Raw genomic sequence first — 17,680 nt, 5'->3', positions numbered from 1 at the left:
TGTCTCTGTATGTGGGAAAACTCTGTTGTTTGTCGGCATACATAATTGAAATGTTACTTTCCTCTTTTTAAAATTTTGACTGTGACATACTAGAAGACAGATGAAATAAATATCCAATACAAAAGTGTCTTTAAATAATGTATGGCATATCATAACACAATAAATGCTCTGCTGGAATACATTTGATAAATAATTTGCTGGTCCCTGTGTTGAATTATGCAAGTCTCTACTGGAATCTGTCACCATGAATTTGAACGCATTTACGGTTTTCAAGTGTCTTCTTTGTATTCAGAGTTTTTCCAGCTGATATTTTATGCAATATTTGTACAAGTCTGTAGGCCTCGATGATAATCCATTTGCAGGGGCATTTTTGTGTGTGCATTTTACATACAGATAGATTTGTCACTTTCAGTGGCAGTTTTGCATCATGATTTTCTGCTTGCAAGATTTGCTTTAATAGCTCCTTTTCATCATATCAATTATATTATATCAATCATTTGACATAATTTATTATTTTGTTATGTACAGTCTCATATCTCATATCACCCTAAAGCGGTCTGTTTTGTGATTACTGACCGACTGTCATTTTTTATGTGATATTCGTATAGCATAACTAGAAAAGAGCTCATTGGAAAAACGTGCATGTGGCGACACTTCTGCAAAATAATATTATGTTGGTTCTTGCGAAATGTCAAATTAATTAATCTAAAACACATGTGAATCTGGCAATGTTCTATGTATTGCGGTAGTTTGGAAATGAAATGTCTGTTGAGTCGCACTAAATGATTAATGCTCAGTTGCGTTTGAAAGTAACAACCCACTTACACTAAACCTAACCGATAGTGTTAACAAAATCAAACGTGAGATAAAACACACATTTGCTGAAGCAGCCAGGCCATTTTAGCTTGCTTCTACACACCTTGAGCTCTTGAGTCTTTATTAATCAATAATTATGTGAAAAGGAATAAACATTGTTGGTGTTTTACTGCCACTAGTGTTCATTTCAGCTGGAACCTGCAGTGAATTTTATTTATAGGCATGTTTATGTGGAGTTTTGCAAAAATGCACAAGTAGAGGCCTATGTTGCATTTTTCCACTTTCAGAGCCCAGGTTATTTTCATAATGTTTATTTACTCCTGTGGAGCTCTATAGCCATTGTGTTATCATATCAAACTATTCATATTTAGTTTATGATGAATATATGCATACATGCATGCATATATTTACCTTCAGGTGTGCTAGTTGTTCATAAGAAACAGAACAGCCTTAAGATTTCAGGCTTAGTATTCAGGTTTTTTTTTTTTTCGTACAGCTCGTCTGTCCTTCAGCTTTACAAGTTATTAATTTATGCCTTTTTTATCTTTGGAGTCATTTTACCCATTTTCATTTGATGTCTGCTCGATCCCATAATTCTGTTGCTGTCTGGTTGTTGTGTGTTCTACCCCTCACCCCATTCTCATTTCATGACTCCATTTTGTTCTGTTTGTTTTGCTTTAGTTTCCCTGATGGACTGATGATCTAGAAAGAAGCAGTTTGGTTTGGGACAGGGAGGTTTACTCGCACACATAGCGGAGGGCAAGAGAGACAGAAAGAGGCTTCTGAACCGGGCCCAGATGATTGTAAGTCTACCTCTCTGTCTATACACTCCTCTGTATTTCACTTTTTTCTTTCAATCTGTGTCCGTATTATTAGAGCGACAACACGTTTCACAGTTTTCACCGCTTCACAGTTTTTACCGAAGTGCTGCAAAGTGAGACTAAATGAGAATAAATGTTTTGTTTTATATAGACTTCACAGACGCATGCATAATGTTCCCAGTCATTTTCTCATTGCCTCTCTCCATATGTTTGTCGGGTGTTATGAAACAGTGGAAATCCTTTTTTTCATAGAAGGATTTTGCGGGAAAACTCCAGAGCTCCTCACGGGATTTTACAGGCGTGTGCATCTTTCATCCGAGATTTCACACATCTAGTTAGAGAATAGAGAGAGCAAATCTCTGTAACTCTATTTCAGTTCTAATTTTATTCTGGAAAAGACTGTGCCTTGTTTATTTTCATTCATAGTTTTGTTGCCCGCATCACAGCGTCTGAGAGGTTGTGCAGTAGATCGATGCAGTGGAAGGTTGCATGAATATGGAACATCTGTATTCTCTCCATTCTAGAGCTGTTGCTGTGTTTATCCTAGTGTTTCTTTTTTTACTATGACATCATCTTGAGCTGGGGTCAGTTCGGGGTCAGTGAGATTTAATCTGAAATAAATTTTTAACAACTTTTATTCAGCAAAGATGCACCAAATTGATCAAATATGAGAGGAAAGACTATTTCAAATAAATGCTGTTCATTTTTTTCAGGATTCTTTGATGAAAATAAATCACATGTTTCTTGCAGCAAATCAGCATATTACAATGATTTCTGAAGGATCATGTGACACTGAAGACTGGAGTAATGATGCTGAAATCCAGCTTTGCATCACAGGAATAAATTACATTTTAAAATATAAAATATAAATTAAAATATAAAACAGTTATTTTGAATTGTAATAATATTTTTCAATATTACTGTTTTCGTTGTATTTTTGATCAAATAAATTAAGCCTTGGTGAGCAGAAGAGACTTCTTTAAAAAAATAACACATGTATACATCATATATAGCTGAATATATTGTATACATTTTGGTTAAAATGACTTTGTCTGTCTCATGAAGTCCCGGTGTTACTTAAACATTTAATTGTATGTCACAGTACATCTTATGAATTTGTGTGGCTAAATATATCAGCTTTATTCTGGGGGATTTTTGTGCATGCACTCCATGCTTTTAAGGCGGTATTGATTAACACGGGAAAAAGCTTGGGTGACATGAAACCGAACATTACTGTAACCCGCACCCATTCCCATCCCATCCGGGTCGATATCTGTGGCACAGCTGCGTACAGTGACTCATTCAGCTGGAAACATAAAGCAAATAAAGGCCGCTCACTGAGTGACTTCCTGCGTTACTATTAGAGAGATTTGAGATATGACTCTGTCTGACACTATGCCTACTGGATGGCACAGAATATCCCGGTTCAGGCAGTGCAGCTTCCACTGGTTATATATCAACATAAAGAGGGTTGTCCATGTGTTTGCATACAGTCAATATTGGCCATTAATCATTATATCGCAGAAACATCCTACACTGACTGTAAATGGATGCTGTGTTAATATGTAAACTGTGAAATATGAACGTGATATACTGATATCTCACGTCGCTTTTCTGTGTTCACAGCTTTCCACGGAGCTGTAAGGCTTTTATAGTTACATAAATACAAAACCATTAAAAAGCATTTTCGTTACTTGAAATCAAATAAACGTTGACTGAAATTAAATGAATATATTTTTTTTCAGCCTACTGTGCAAAGCAACAATTCTCCTATTCTTTTATTTTCACTTGATGTTCTAAAATAACTAAAACAAACACTTCAATAAAAAATGATAAAAGCTTTATAGACCTATTAAACAAAATACAAAAAAAGTAATCAAATTAAAATGGAAAACAAAAAATAATTAAAAATATTAAAATGAACTATAATAGTAGTATCTCAATGGTACTAAAATAACACTTGTGCAGTGACACTTTTTCGTGTCTACCGAATTTTGTCACAATGTGATTATTGCATTTCTATATTTCATTGGGTGTGCAAAAGAGGAGTGCCATTTTGGGGGTCCTCCAGAAACAGGTTTGAGAAACACTGATGTAATAAGTCTACCCTTGATGGGAACTCCTGCTGCCATGTGCTCGAGCTCATTTTATAGATATTAATAATTCACATTCACGTCCTCAGAGTTGCCGTGCCTCAGGCAGCCTGTGAAAAATGATAGGCTACAATTTATTGCACATCTTTTTGAAATGAATGGGTTTCCAAAGTTGTTTATGGCCTATTTGCATCCATGCATAAATGTATGTATGTACGTATCTGTTCGTCCATCCGTCCATCCGTCCGTCCATCCATCCATCCATCCATCCATCCATCCATCCATCCATCCATCCATCCATCCATCCATCCATCCATCCATCCATCCATCCATCCATCCATCCATCCATCCATCCATCCATCCATCCATCCATCCAGTTTTGAGGACATCGGGGACCTTTAATGCTTTATAACTGTGTCCATGGTGAAATGCATTGATGGGAAGTCAGATAATGATGCTGCTCTTTTTTTCCTCATTCACAGTGCATAATTTGATAAATAGATGCTAAATTGCTTGTTCTTGGGTGCAGCACCACATATGATGCAGATTTATTGGACATTAAGCTAAATTAAATGCTAACCTAATGTACAATAATGTGATTTGATTTCTGAAATGGAAACCAGAGACATGTTATCTATGAATTAAAAAACAAAATACTATTACTATTAAAAGTAATAATTATTATGATGTTTGCGAGTCAAATGGACCCTAACTGATTTTAATACAATTCGCCAAAAATCACATTTTGAAAAATAGTAGTAGATAACATTGCAAACAGATCAAAACAGTATTATTACACATTATAACATTATACAATATTATGACTTTAAAAAAATAAATAAATATGATAAATAAAAATACAAAGTTCTGTCATGAAAGTCGATATCCAAGCTCAACTTGCTCGTAATCACATCATTATCTATAGGGCACGGCTGATTGGTTCCTGCTGTATCAGTAGCCAATGAGCTCGTTTGCTCAACCTTCTAATACATGGGTAGCATTTGCCTTAGCAGTGCAGCGCACTTTCAGAAATCCTCCACCTTCCCCAGCTCCACCTGTATAGATCTGCTACTGGTAATTCATGTATGTTATATTGTACAGCAGCAGCATGTCTTACTTGCTCACAGAAGCGTGTCGTGTGTGTATTGGCAGTAGCAAGTCCCGTACTTGCTCTGCCGCAGCAGCAATAATAAAAGCAGCAGCAGCGTAGCAGATATTTTCCGACAAGACCAAACATATCAACGTTGTCATATCCATTACCAAGCCAAACACTCCGAGAGTTGTCATGACAAAACTGTATTTGACAAAAATGTTTTTTTACATTTTGTAATTGTATTTAATGTTTTCATTTTCACTAAGACAAGTCAAGTCACCTTCATTTATATAGTGCTTTTAACAACATAGATTGTTTCAAAGCAGCTTTACAGTGATAATAGGAAATTAAAGTAACAGAGATTGTTTTGGCTTTACAGCAGCTCTAGAATAAAGTTATTGTCCGTAAGTTAGGGGCCGCTAACATGACACCGTTCTAACAGAAAACCTCTAATGCGATCTGGCCGCTCATTTGCACAAAACAGTGCCTAGTGGCTCGAGAACGCAAACCATGAAATAGGTTAAAAGGTACACGCCTTGAAAAATGTATAATACATAATTTTTTATCGCTTCCGCATAGCCACGTGACATTATCCCGACAATGTTTTATCTGTACAGTGGAAAAGGGAAGGGTGGTAAGACTTCACAGGGGAGAGACTAGTTTACACTTCAGGACTGCGTACTCGTCGTGTCCAGGTGCAGGTCCTTCATCAGATCCGGATACGGCCTGGATCCGTCGGACCTTGGGATAAACAGAGAGACTAATATTAGCGTAGACGCCATCCTTCTTATGATGTACCAAGTACATCAGGGTTTATGGGAAGTGTTCCCGGTTCCGGCTGATGAACTATGAAGCCTAACATTGAGTTATAGAAGTCTATAATGTGTTATGCGTATGCTAGGTCAAAGAGATGTGTTTTTAGTCTAGATTTGAACTGACAGAGTGTGTCTGCTTCCCAGACAATGTTAGGAAGATTGTTCCAAAGTTTTGGTGCTAAATAGGAAAAAGATATACCGCCAGCAGTCGATTTTGATATTCTAGGTATTATCAACTGGCCGGAATTTTGAGATCGCAATAGACATGAAGGACTATAATGCATTAAGAGCTCGCTCAAGTACTGGGGAGCTAAACCATTTATTGCTTTGTAAGTAATCAGCAATTTTAAAATGTATACGATATTTAATAGTGAGCCAATGCAGAGTTGACAGAACCGGGCTAATATGGTCATACTTCCTGGTTCTGGTAAGAACTCGAGCTGCTGCGTTTTGAACTAGCTGTAGTTTGTTTATTAAGCGTGCAGGGCAACCACCCATAATAGCATTACAATAATCTAGCCTTGATGTCATGAATGCATTAACTAATTGTTCTGCATTTTTCATTGAGAGCATATGACGTAATTTAGATATATTTTTAAGATGAAAAAATTTGGTTTTACAGATACTAGATACGTGACTTTCAAAAGAAAGATTGGCATCAAAGAGCACACCCAGGTTCCTAACCGACGACGAAGACTTGACAGAGCAACCATCAAGTGTTAGACAGTACTCTAGGTTATTACGTGACAGTTTTTGTCCAATAATTAGAATCTCTATTTTTTCAGAACTAAGTTGTAGGAAAGTGCTAGTCATCCAGTTTTTTATATCGGCTATGCATTCCGTAAATTTTGTGAATTGGTAAATTTCGTCAGGGCGTGAAGAAATATAGAGCTGAGGATAATCAGCATAACAGTGAAAACTAATGCCATGCTTCTTAATGATATCTCCTAAGGGTAGCATGTACAGAGTGAACAGCAACAGTCCTAGTACTGAGCCTTGTGGTACGCCATACTGTGATTGATAAGAAATCTCTTCATTTACTGCTACAAACTGATAACGGTCAGATTAGTATGATTTGAACCATGCTAGTGAAATTTTTGAGTCTATTCAAAAGAATGTTGTGGTTAATGGTATCAAATGCAGGACTAAGATCCAGGATCCAAGATAACACTAATAGAGGGATACAAGCACGATCGGATAAGAGCAAATCATTTGTGACTTGCTGTCTCGGTACTAGCTGTCTCGGTACTATGATATGGTCTAAATCCTGATTGAAAATCCTTGCAGATATAATTTCTTGCTAAAGAGGAACATAGTTTTGAAGATACCGCCTTTTCTGGTATCTTTGACAGAAAAGGTAGATTCGAGATCAGCCTGTAGTTGATCTGTAGGATCAAGTTACGTTTTTTTTAACAAGCGGCATAGCTAGCTAAAAAGTTTTTGGTACGTATTCTAATGACAAAGATGAATTAATGATATTAAGAAGGTATCGGGTCTAACATACATGTTGTCGATTTAGATGATTTAACGATGTAGGGTAAATACTTCGGACTCTGGGTCCGTATGAATTAACTCAAATGATCCATAGGGAATTTTAATAACTAATCATGAATATTATTAATATTTTGCATATTACAGTTACATTAAATTATCGAAATTGAAAATGTATAGATTATATGAATATATGAATAATCGATCACAACGTCTTATAATTCCTCATTCATTTATCAATAATCTTATTTAGTTTCGATTATGAGACAACCTTTAAGGGAAATTCATGAAATGATGTCCCTTTAAGGGAAATAAACAGTCACCAGTCATTTATAATATATGGTTTTAATAAATGCAAAACTACAGAATATAAGGACTACACAAGATACACGTTATATGTCTATGTACATATACTTACAGTTAACAAACAAGACAAAACGAATACAGATGAGAGAGAGAGAGTTGGAGAGAGAGAGAGAAAGAGAAAGTAGATCACGAATGACCATGGGACAGCAAAAATCACAGACCTTTGAGAGCCAACAATTGAATCAAAACATTAAAACATTAAAACTCGTTAGAGTGGATACTTGCAAAAGGATCGTTGTGTGCGTAATGTGTCTGAGAACAGCCTGTGTGCGCGTGCTCGTTGCCAGAGCACGCTTTCCGCGGGAGCTTTGAAGGTCTCTTGGAAGTGATGTGCCGACGGAATAATTCACGCTAAATTCGTTCACTCTTAGGTGAAGGCGAACTAAGGAGAATTTAAAAATGAAACAAAAGAAACTTAGATAAAGAAAATAAAAGAAGGGAACTCCTTGAGGGAGTTCAGGACCGAAGATTTCACATGCTGAAGTCGGGAAGGAGCAGAAGCGGAAGACAGAGAGGAGGAGCTTTGGCTCTCTTTTTTAAAGACTGTATGGGTCACGCCTTCGTTCGGCGCGAGTAGCCAATAACCTTCAGTGTTTCGAAAGCGGGAAACTTTCTTTGTCTTGTCGAGAAGAGACCCCCTGCTGTGTAATTTATGATAGGGCCTTTAGTAATCCCTATGACTGGAAAGAATTCATATCGAAATAATCATACCATTGCAGTCTATTATCGAGATTCAACTCCGTTAGATTTAGAGAATTACAGCGACATTAAACACTTCAGATTGAGATTATAGGGATACAGAGTTACATAAGATACAGGCCCGGATTGGCTAATCGGGAGCACCGGGAGAATTCCCGGTGGGCCGGTCTGTTTTATTGGCCAGGAGGGCCGGTGTTGTTATGGCACTGGGTTGAATGCTTTCCCTATAGGCTCCAGTCATAGCGCATTTTATTATTATTTTCTCGCAGCCCCACAAAAAATAAAGCCAGTTGTTAAGAGATGTGCAAACAAAAAATAAGAGATACAAAACATGGATAAAAGGCGCAAAGGCAGCGCTGAAAAGGCCAGAATAATAATAAAAAATCGCTAGAAACTCAAGCGCCCAAATAGCCTACGAGTCAGAGCCGTACCCTTGAGGTCTCCGATTTTTCTGAGTGTATAACGTTGTGAAATAATTGCACGAATCCCAACGCGACGCTTCACGAGATAAGATGCAAGTGACTAAACTAAACAGCTGTTTTACGATAGAAATTTTAATCAACCGACATAAATAATCAGTTTGCAAAGACTGTGTCAATCAAAGCTCAGCTTCGGGAAGGGGAGATTTACATGTAGCCTAAAGATAAAGAGACTGAGAGAAGAAGAATGAGAGATGGAGATGAGAGAGGAGAGCAGAGGAATAGTCTATTGCATACTGTGCTCAGAATGAGAATAACTTTATTACAATGGATTGCTATTTAACACAGATATACATATGTTCTTTGCCAATGACAGAGGAAAAATAATATGCCCCCGAACCCCCCAGCAAGATCACTTTTGGGACCTTTGTATTTATAAAACCCTGTGTACGGCAATTGCACTGAATAGAAAATTATATTTTTGAAAAATACAATGAGTTACAAGGCTGTACAGAACAGTGCACTATTGCAGACTTATATACTGAGGGTTTAATTACATTATTTTAATATAGTCAGTCGGGAACTAAAGTGGGCCGGTCTAAGGCATGAAACTCCAGGGCTGAAAATGAGTCCCACTCCGGCCCTGATAAGATATACACATTAGAAGCATTTAGAGTAATATTAATACACATTAATATTGTAGCCAGCCCTACTCTGTTATGACACATAAATGGCAACACGGGAAAATATCATATACCTTTGGTAAAGTCCATCCATCCATCCATCTTCTTCCGCTTATCCGGGACCGGGTCGCGGGGGCAGCAGTCTAAGCAGAGACACCCAGACTTCCCTCTCCCTAGACACTTCCTCCAGCTCTTCCGGGGGGACACCGAGGCGTTCCCAGGCCAGCTGGGAGACATAGTCTCTCCAGCGTGTCCTAGGTCTTCCTCGGGGTCTCCTCCCGGTGGGACGTGCCCGGAACACCTTCCCAGGAAGGCGCTCAGGAGGCATCCGGAACAGATGCCCGAGCCACCTCAGCTGACCCCTCTCGATGTGGAGGAGCAGCGACTCTACTCTGAGCTCCTCCCGAGTGACTGAGCTCCTCACCCTATCTCTAAGGGATCGCCCAGCCACTCTGCGGAGAAAGCTCATTTCGGCCGCCTGTATCCGGGATCTTGTTCTTTCGGTCATGACCCAAAGCTCATGACCATAGGTGAGAGTAGGAACGTAGATTGACCGGTAAATCGAGAGCTTCGCCTTGCGGCTCAGCTCTTTCTTCACCACGACAGACCGGTACAACGACCGCATTACTGCAGCAGCTGCACCGATCCGTCTGTCAATCTCCCGTTCCATCCTTCCCTCACTCGTGAACAAGACCCCAAGATACTTGAACTCCTCCACTTGAGGCAGGAACTCTCCACCAACCTGAAGTGAGCAAGCCACCCTTTTCCGACTGAGGACCATGGCCTCGGATTTGGAGGTGCTGATTCTCATCCCAGCCGCTTCACACTCGGCTGCAAACCGTCCCAGTGCATGCTGAAGGTCCTGGTCTGAAGGGGCCAACACGACAACATCATCCGCAAAGAGCAGAGACGAAATCGTGTGGTCCCCGAACCTGACACCCTCCGGCCCCTGGCTGCGCCTAGAAATTCTGTCCATAAATATTATGAACAGAACCGGCGACAAAGGGCAGCCCTGCCGAAGTCCAACATGCACCGGGAACAAGTCTGACTTACTGCCGGCAATGCGAACCAAGCTCCTGCTCCGGTCGTATAGGGACCGGACAGCCCTTAGCAAAGGACCCCGGACCCCATACTCCCGGAGCACCCTCCACAGGCCGTCTCGAGGGACACAGTCGAATGCCTTCTCCAAATCCACAAAGCACATGTGGATTGGTTGGGCAAACTCCCATGAACCCTCCAGCACCCTGTAGAGGGTATAGAGCTGGTCCAGTGTTCCACGGCCGGGACGAAAACCGCACTGTTCCTCCTGAATCCGAGGTTCTACTATCGGCCGTAATCTCCTCTCCAGAACCCTGGCATAGACTTTCCCGGGGAGGCTGAGAAGTGTGATCCCCCTGTAGTTGGAACACACTCTCCGGTCCCCCTTCTTAAAAAGAGGGACCACCACCCCAGTCTGCCATCCCAGAGGTACTGTCCCCGACCGCCACGCGATGCTGCAGAGACGTGTCAGCCAAGACAGCCCCACAACATCCAGAGACTTGAGGTACTCAGGGCGGATCTCATCCACCCCCGGTGCCTTGCCACCGAGGAGTTTCTTGACTACCTCGGTGACTTCAGCTTGGGAGATGGACGAGTCAACCTCCGAGCCCTCAGCCTCTGCTTCCTCAATTGAAGACGTGACGGCGGGATTGAGGAGATCCTCGAAGTATTCCTTCCACCGTCCGACGACATCCCCAGTTGAGGTCAACAGCTGCCCACCTCCACTGTAGACAGCGGTGGTAGGGCACTGCTTCCCTCTCCTGAGTCGCCGGACGGTTTGCCAGAATCTCTTCGAGGCCAGCCGATAGTCCTCTTCCATGGCCTCTCCGAACTCCTCCCAGGCCCGAGTTTTTGCCTCCACAACCACCCGGGCTGCAGTTCGCTTGGCCTGCCGGTACCCGTCAGCTGCCTCAGGAGTCCCACAAGCCAACCAGGCCCGATAGGACTCCTTCTTCAGCTTGACGGCATCCCTTACTTCCGGTGTCCACCACCGGGTTCGGGGATTGCCGCCTCGACAGGCACCGGAGACCTTACGGCCACAGCTCCGAGCGGCCGCTTCGACAATGGAGGTGGAGAACATGGTCCACTCGGACTCAATATCTCCAGCCTCCCTCGGGATCCGGTCGCAGCTCCGCCGGAGGTGGGAGTTGAAGATCTCTCTGACAGGAGACTCGGCCAAACGTTCCCAGCAGACCCTTACAGTACGCTTGGGTCTGCCGAGTCTGTCCAGCTTCCTCTTCCGCCATCGGATCCAACTCACCACCAGGTGGTGATCGGTTGACAGCTCCGCCCCTCTCTTTACCCGAGTGTCCAAGACATACGGCCGCAGGTCTGATGAAACGACCACAAAGTCGATCATCGACCTACGGCCTAGGGTGTCCTGGTGCCACGTGTACTGATGGACACCCTTATGCTTGAACATGGTGTTCGTTATGGACAAACTGTAACTAGCACAGAAGTCCAATAACTGAACACCGCTCGGGTTCAGATCAGGGGGGCCGTTCCTCCCAATCACGCCCCTCCAGGTTACACTGTCATTGCCCATGTGAGCATTGAAGTCCCCCAGTAGAACGACGGAGTCTCCCGTCGGAGCACTTTCTAGCACCCCTGGTGTCCTATTACGTGTCTCTTTGTGTGTGTTTGGACAGGAAGTTTGGAGAATCACGATTCACTAATTTGACCAGATGTCATAGTCAATGTTGCTACAACGAGTTTAGAAAATTCTTCCTATCCTAAAGCAATGAATGAATCAAACTTTTCGTCAGGGAGACTACAACGCACTTCCTGATGCGATACTTTAGTAGACAGTTGCATTTTTATAATTCTGCCTAATATTATCAATCTTGTAAGTAAAGAAGTTCATAAAGTCATTACTGCTGTGCTGCTTGGAAACATCTGGGTTTGACGCTTTATTTTTCGCCACTGTTTCAAATAAATACCTAGGGTTTTGTTTATTTTCTTCTAAAAGGGTTGAAAAATAAGCAGATCTAGCAGCTTTTAAGGCCTCTCTGTATGCAATCGTGCTCTCTTTCCATGAAATGCGAAATACCTCTAGTTCTTCTATACTATCTGGGATACTGAGATGATGAAACTGATCAGGGCGATTATTAATAAAGCAATCTTTAGTAGCAGAAGTGATAGGTCTAACATATTTATAACAGAGTCGGCTTTGCAGCATTGGCTAAATTAAGTTTACACAAGACTAGATAATGATCTGGGATGTCATCGCTCTGCTGCAGAATTTCAACGGCATCAACATTTATTCCATGTGATAAAATCAGATCTAGAGTATGATTACGACAATGAGTAGGTCCTGGCACGTGTTGTCTAACTCCAATAGAGTTCAGAATGTCTTTAAATGCCAATCCCAATGGATCTTTTTCGTTATCTACATGTATATTAAAATCACCAACTATTTTTCTTTATCTGCAGCCAGTACTAACTCTGATAGAAAGTCTGTATGGTACCCTGGTGGCCTGTATACAGTAGCCAGCACAAATTTCAAACATCATTTACACTAGATATTGTTATATTAAGCACCAACACTTCAAAATAATTATATTTTAAACTAGACTTCTTAGTAATTCTGTAAATATTTTTATAAATTACAGCAACACCTCCCCCTTTGCATTTCAGACGAGGTTCATGTTTATAACCGTAATCTTGGGGGGTGGACTCATTTAAAGTAATGTAATTGTTTGGTTTTAGCCAGGTTTCTGTCAAACACAGCACATCTAGGTTATAATCTGTAATATAATAATTATCAATAAGTACTTTTGAAGTAAGGGATTGAATATTCAGCAACCCAAGCTTTATTATTTGTTCATTTGAATTAAATCTGTTTTTTATTTGTTGAACATCAATTCGATTTTTAACCTTAGATGGGTTTGGAAGTTTTTTTGTATTTCCTGATTCGGGGAACAGACACAGTCTCTATATTATGATATCTAGGTGAAAGAGTCTCTATGTGATGGGATTTATCTGACCTCAGTGACGTGAGCCAACTAGCAGACGGTCGGTTAAGCCAGTCTGTCTGCTTCCTGACCTGAGCCTCAGATTGTCATGTTTGAGCTCTAAGACTATGTGCCAAATTACTAGAGAGATTACTTGGTGATCTCCGACTGGCGAAGTCTAATATCATTAGTGCAGACGTGAACAATAAGTGATCCCAATTCACATCGTCGAACGTGAGCGACTGGAAGGGAACCATGATGTAATCGTCCAGCTCATTTCAGTTCTCATATAATGGTGTCAATGCAGGCAGATTGTTAAATATAAAAATAAATGTTTAATTTAATGTCCCCAACTAAGCAAGCCAAAAGCCAATGGCAACAAAGGTGAAAAAAGGCACCAAAACTCCATCAGGTGGCAGAATGGAGAAAAAAACCTTAGGAGAACCCAGGCTTAGTCGGGGGGCCAGTTCTCCTCTGGCCAATGAACGAACAGTGTATGATTATGATTCAGGAAGCACTATAGGTCAGAAGTCAGATTGGATTGTGAATTGTGATTGTGAATTGAATTATGTGCAAATTAGGCTGTTTATTGGCATCAGATTGTTTTGTGCATTCCATTATTTATCCCTGTGATTTCTGTGTAACATGGAATCGTGACATTTAAACAAATTCATTTACAAGAACATTTTGTCCAGAGATGCATGTTTATTTTATGATGCATGTTCAAGTCATGGGAACATTTCAGATGAGATACCAATTCATTAAGCAAATAATAGTGCTGGGTTTTGTTGCAGTAATGGCAGGTTCAGTACATTTTTTGTAGTAATGTTTATGATCTTCTGAACAGGTATATCCGCACACTGTACTTGGGCATCCAGAGTCAGCGACAGAAGGAACACAGGCGGCGCTTCTACTGGGCGATGATGTACGAGTATGCTGACGTCAACATGCTCCGTCTGCTGGGGACGTTTTTGGAGAGTGCCCCCCAACTGGTGCTGCAACTCTGTATAATGATCCAGAAGAACAAGGCCGAGACACTGCAGTGTGAGTGTGAACCATTCATTAGTGGAGTTAGGAGTGGAGACATCTATAGAGTGCTGCAGGATTGAGTCCTGAGATTTAGAATTGAGTTGGCATTTTTGGACTTACGGTTCCATCATCCCAAAGTCAAAGGTCTTTTTGAATGGAAACATTCTTCATTTTTTCAAGAAGACATATTTATTTGTATACATTAAATGTAAATTAATCTTTATTAAAGCTTTTAAAGTTATTCAGTCAAGAACATTGAGTGATTTTTCTTTGTTGTTTGATTATTGATGGACCGTTGTCATTTTAAGGCCGAATGCACAGATCCAATACACTGACACACATCCCATATTCTCCCAACTGTTTGCGTTCATTTAAGACATAACTCGACTGTATTTACGGGAATACTCGCCACAATGGACATTTTTACATACTTTTGTGCGTATTTATCTGTTCAAGAGTGGAAAGACATGAAAGAGAACTCAATTTAGTATTTGTGCATTGGCGTCTGAGAGGCGGCTTTCTGTGTGCGCACAGAAAAAAAAAAACCTTTTTCAGATTTATCCATGTCTTCTCTTTCTCCCAGACAATTTCTTGTTTGAACTTTTTATGCTGCAAGTGTATGCCAACTTATGTCCAGCCGGGTAGATCAGCATGTTACAATTCAAATATACCGCGCAGGACGTCAATTCAGTTCTGACTGGACGTTTTCATCTCATTTTTATTTGTTGATGAAAATGTCAATAGGTTTTTGTTATTAAAAACAAAATAATTGTTTTTATTTAGTTATCCCTTTCATTTTTGTCAGTGAAAAAATGTAGTTGACAAAAATGTACAAATGAACTCTCAAGCTTTTTTACTTCTGCTGATTTTGTATAGGCTTGAATATTCATAAGTTGTGTTCATTTATCTTGATGAACAAAATGTGTAAGAATCATACACTTTTGTTGGTCACAGAGCTAATTTTCTGCCAGTTTCCAAAAGCCATTGGAACAAACACTACTTAACTTTTTGCCGAGGGAATTAAGGTGATGTCAACTTACGGGTTGGCCTACAAAAATGACGTCATCCCTGCAGCACTCTATTCAATGTGTGTTTTAAGTAAAAGATGTCACTTTGAGAGTACATCTGCAATATGTCTCCTAAACCTTTCCAGTAAACATTCTACATGTTTCTGTGATGTTAAAATGAACGTTATTAAAGCAATAAGTCACTAAAGGCCATGCTTTATGCTCATTGCATGTAAGGTATGATCTGAAATGGCTTGTAAAGATGTTTCCGGGTCCAAGCCTCTACACCGTCAAGTTTGAATTCTCTATTTATAGCACACCTTTAAGCTAATTTTTCAAAAACTCAAGTATACAATACAGTCTCCGGGTTTACGGTGTCCCATACACAAATTTATTAAAAGATTCATCGCTGTCAACTGAGCCAGCTGAGATTTCGGTTTGGAGCTAAAGTTAAGGATCATGATTTGTTTTATAGCAAACCGTGACAGTATTTTAGCACCTTTTAGTGCTTTTCACTCTTTTGACTTGTTAACCTTTGGTCATTCCAAACCCTGCATAAAAGCGGAGCCAACCCTGTTCTGGTTTCATAACCCTGGGTAAAATTGGTGCAAAACCCGCTTCTAAATTACAGGTGTGAAACAGTCCTCTAAAAGTGAGATTCAGAATGATGATATTCTGGGGTTAAATGCGGTGTGAAAATCCTTGGCGTTGTTTGCTTTTGGGATCTAATAGAGTGTTTGAACCTGGAAACTGTGAGGCATGACCGACTTATCATCTTGCTCTTGCCACCTTTTTACAAAGCAATCTGGTTAAGTCCTGAAGAACGTCTCTCGTCATGAATACCTCACAGGTGTGTCCTCCGTTGCCTCCCTGCTCTCACTGGCCTGGGTCCTGGCTTCGTACCACAAGCTCTTGCGTGATTCCAGAGATGACAAAAAGAGCATGAGCTACAGGGGCGCACTGATCCACATCTTCTGGAGGCTTTTCACAATAACCTCTCGGGTGCTCTCCTTCGCCCTCTTCGCTTCCATCTTCCACATCTACTTCGGCATCTTCGTGGTTGTGCACTGGTGCGCCATGGCGTTCTGGATTGTGCACGGAGGCACTGATTTTTGCATGTCCAAATGGGAAGAGGTGCTCTTCAACATGGTGGTGGGCATCGTCTACATCTTCTGCTGGTTCAACGTGAAGGAGGGCCGAACCCGGTACCGCATGGTGATCTACTACTTTGTGGTGCTTGCCGAAAATACGGTGCTTACTTGCCTGTGGTACGCCTACCGAGACCCAGTCAGCACTGACTCCTATGCAGTGCCGGTGCTCTGCGGAGTTTACCTAACCTTCGCCTCAGGGGTGGTTTTCATGGGCATCTATTATGGGTTCCTTCATCCGATGGGACCTAAAATAAGGGTGCTAGCTAGCTCCTGTTGTGCTGAGCTTCTTTGGGGACTTCCGTTACCGCCGGAGGCCGAGCCCATTGCCCCCACTCCTGGTCCGCGAGCGTCCCAACCCACTCCCACTCGGGCTTCCACGGGGGCCTTTGGCCAACCGGATGATAGCACAGCAGACACCTGCCTGCCCGTGTTTCAGGTGCGCTCGCCCGAGCCCACCACTCCCTTGGGCCGTTACAGGCCGGAGGGACCTCTGATCAAGATCGACATGCCCAGGAAACGCTACCCGGCCTGGGACGCGCACTTCGTGGACAGGCGCTTGAGAAGGACGATAAACATCCTGCAGTTCATCACGCCCGCTACCGTCGGGATCAGGTACAGGGACGGACCGCTGCTGTACGAGCTCCTGCAGTACGAGTCGTCCCTGTGATGGCTGGCTCTCTCCTCCATTTAGTTTCAGATCTGCCACATTTCTCAAAATGCATGCCATTTTGGTTTCCGTATAAATTATATAAATGTGTGTAAAAGAGGAACTGCAAGTGTAAGCATCAAGCATTGCACTTTTTCTTTTACGTGAATAGCCTCCTGAAGATGTGTATATATTTTATATGTATATACTGTCTCTTTTTTACAATATCTGTGTCCCCATGAAGGGATATATATGTATGCGTCATGGTGTTTACAGCCAGCGGAAACCATTACATTGGAAAAATGGAGATCGGTTGACCACATCAACACCGCCTTGTGTTTTTAACTACTTTTATTAATCTATACTAGCTTATCTGATATTTCAGAGCTTATTTTCACACTTACATTGATTAGAATGCACAAGTTGATGTTTATATACAGAAAGCTCCTGCTATAACCTAGAATTTTCCACTTGACAGTGATTTGCATCGACAATGCAACAGGTTTGGCGACCTCTAGTGAAGTCTCTTTAGACTCTCTTTAGAGCACATGCCTCTTTA

General features: G+C 41.3%; 1 protein-coding gene across 1 annotated transcript in view; it reads left to right on the top strand.

The window, feature by feature from the left end:
* Positions 1 to 17,142, top strand: part of xkr6a (XK, Kell blood group complex subunit-related family, member 6a) — a gene marked incomplete at its 3' end in the record, with an annotated part of 28,071 nt that extends 10,929 nt beyond the window's left edge. Inside the window, exons 2-3 of the mRNA XM_079631907.1 lie at positions 14,136 to 14,332; positions 16,175 to 17,142. Coding sequence (XP_079488033.1) covers positions 14,136 to 14,332; positions 16,175 to 17,142 — 1,165 coding nt within the window. The remainder of the gene's footprint in view (positions 1 to 14,135; positions 14,333 to 16,174) is intronic.
* Positions 17,143 to 17,680: the final 538 nt, after the last annotated feature.

This window comes from Phoxinus phoxinus (assembly GCF_949152265.1).
Source record: "Phoxinus phoxinus genome assembly, chromosome: 13".
In the NCBI taxonomy this organism is placed as follows: domain Eukaryota; kingdom Metazoa; phylum Chordata; class Actinopteri; order Cypriniformes; family Leuciscidae; genus Phoxinus; species Phoxinus phoxinus.
The sequence above is the reverse complement of the archived record's forward strand: the minus strand, read 5'-3'. Positions and strand labels throughout refer to the sequence as shown.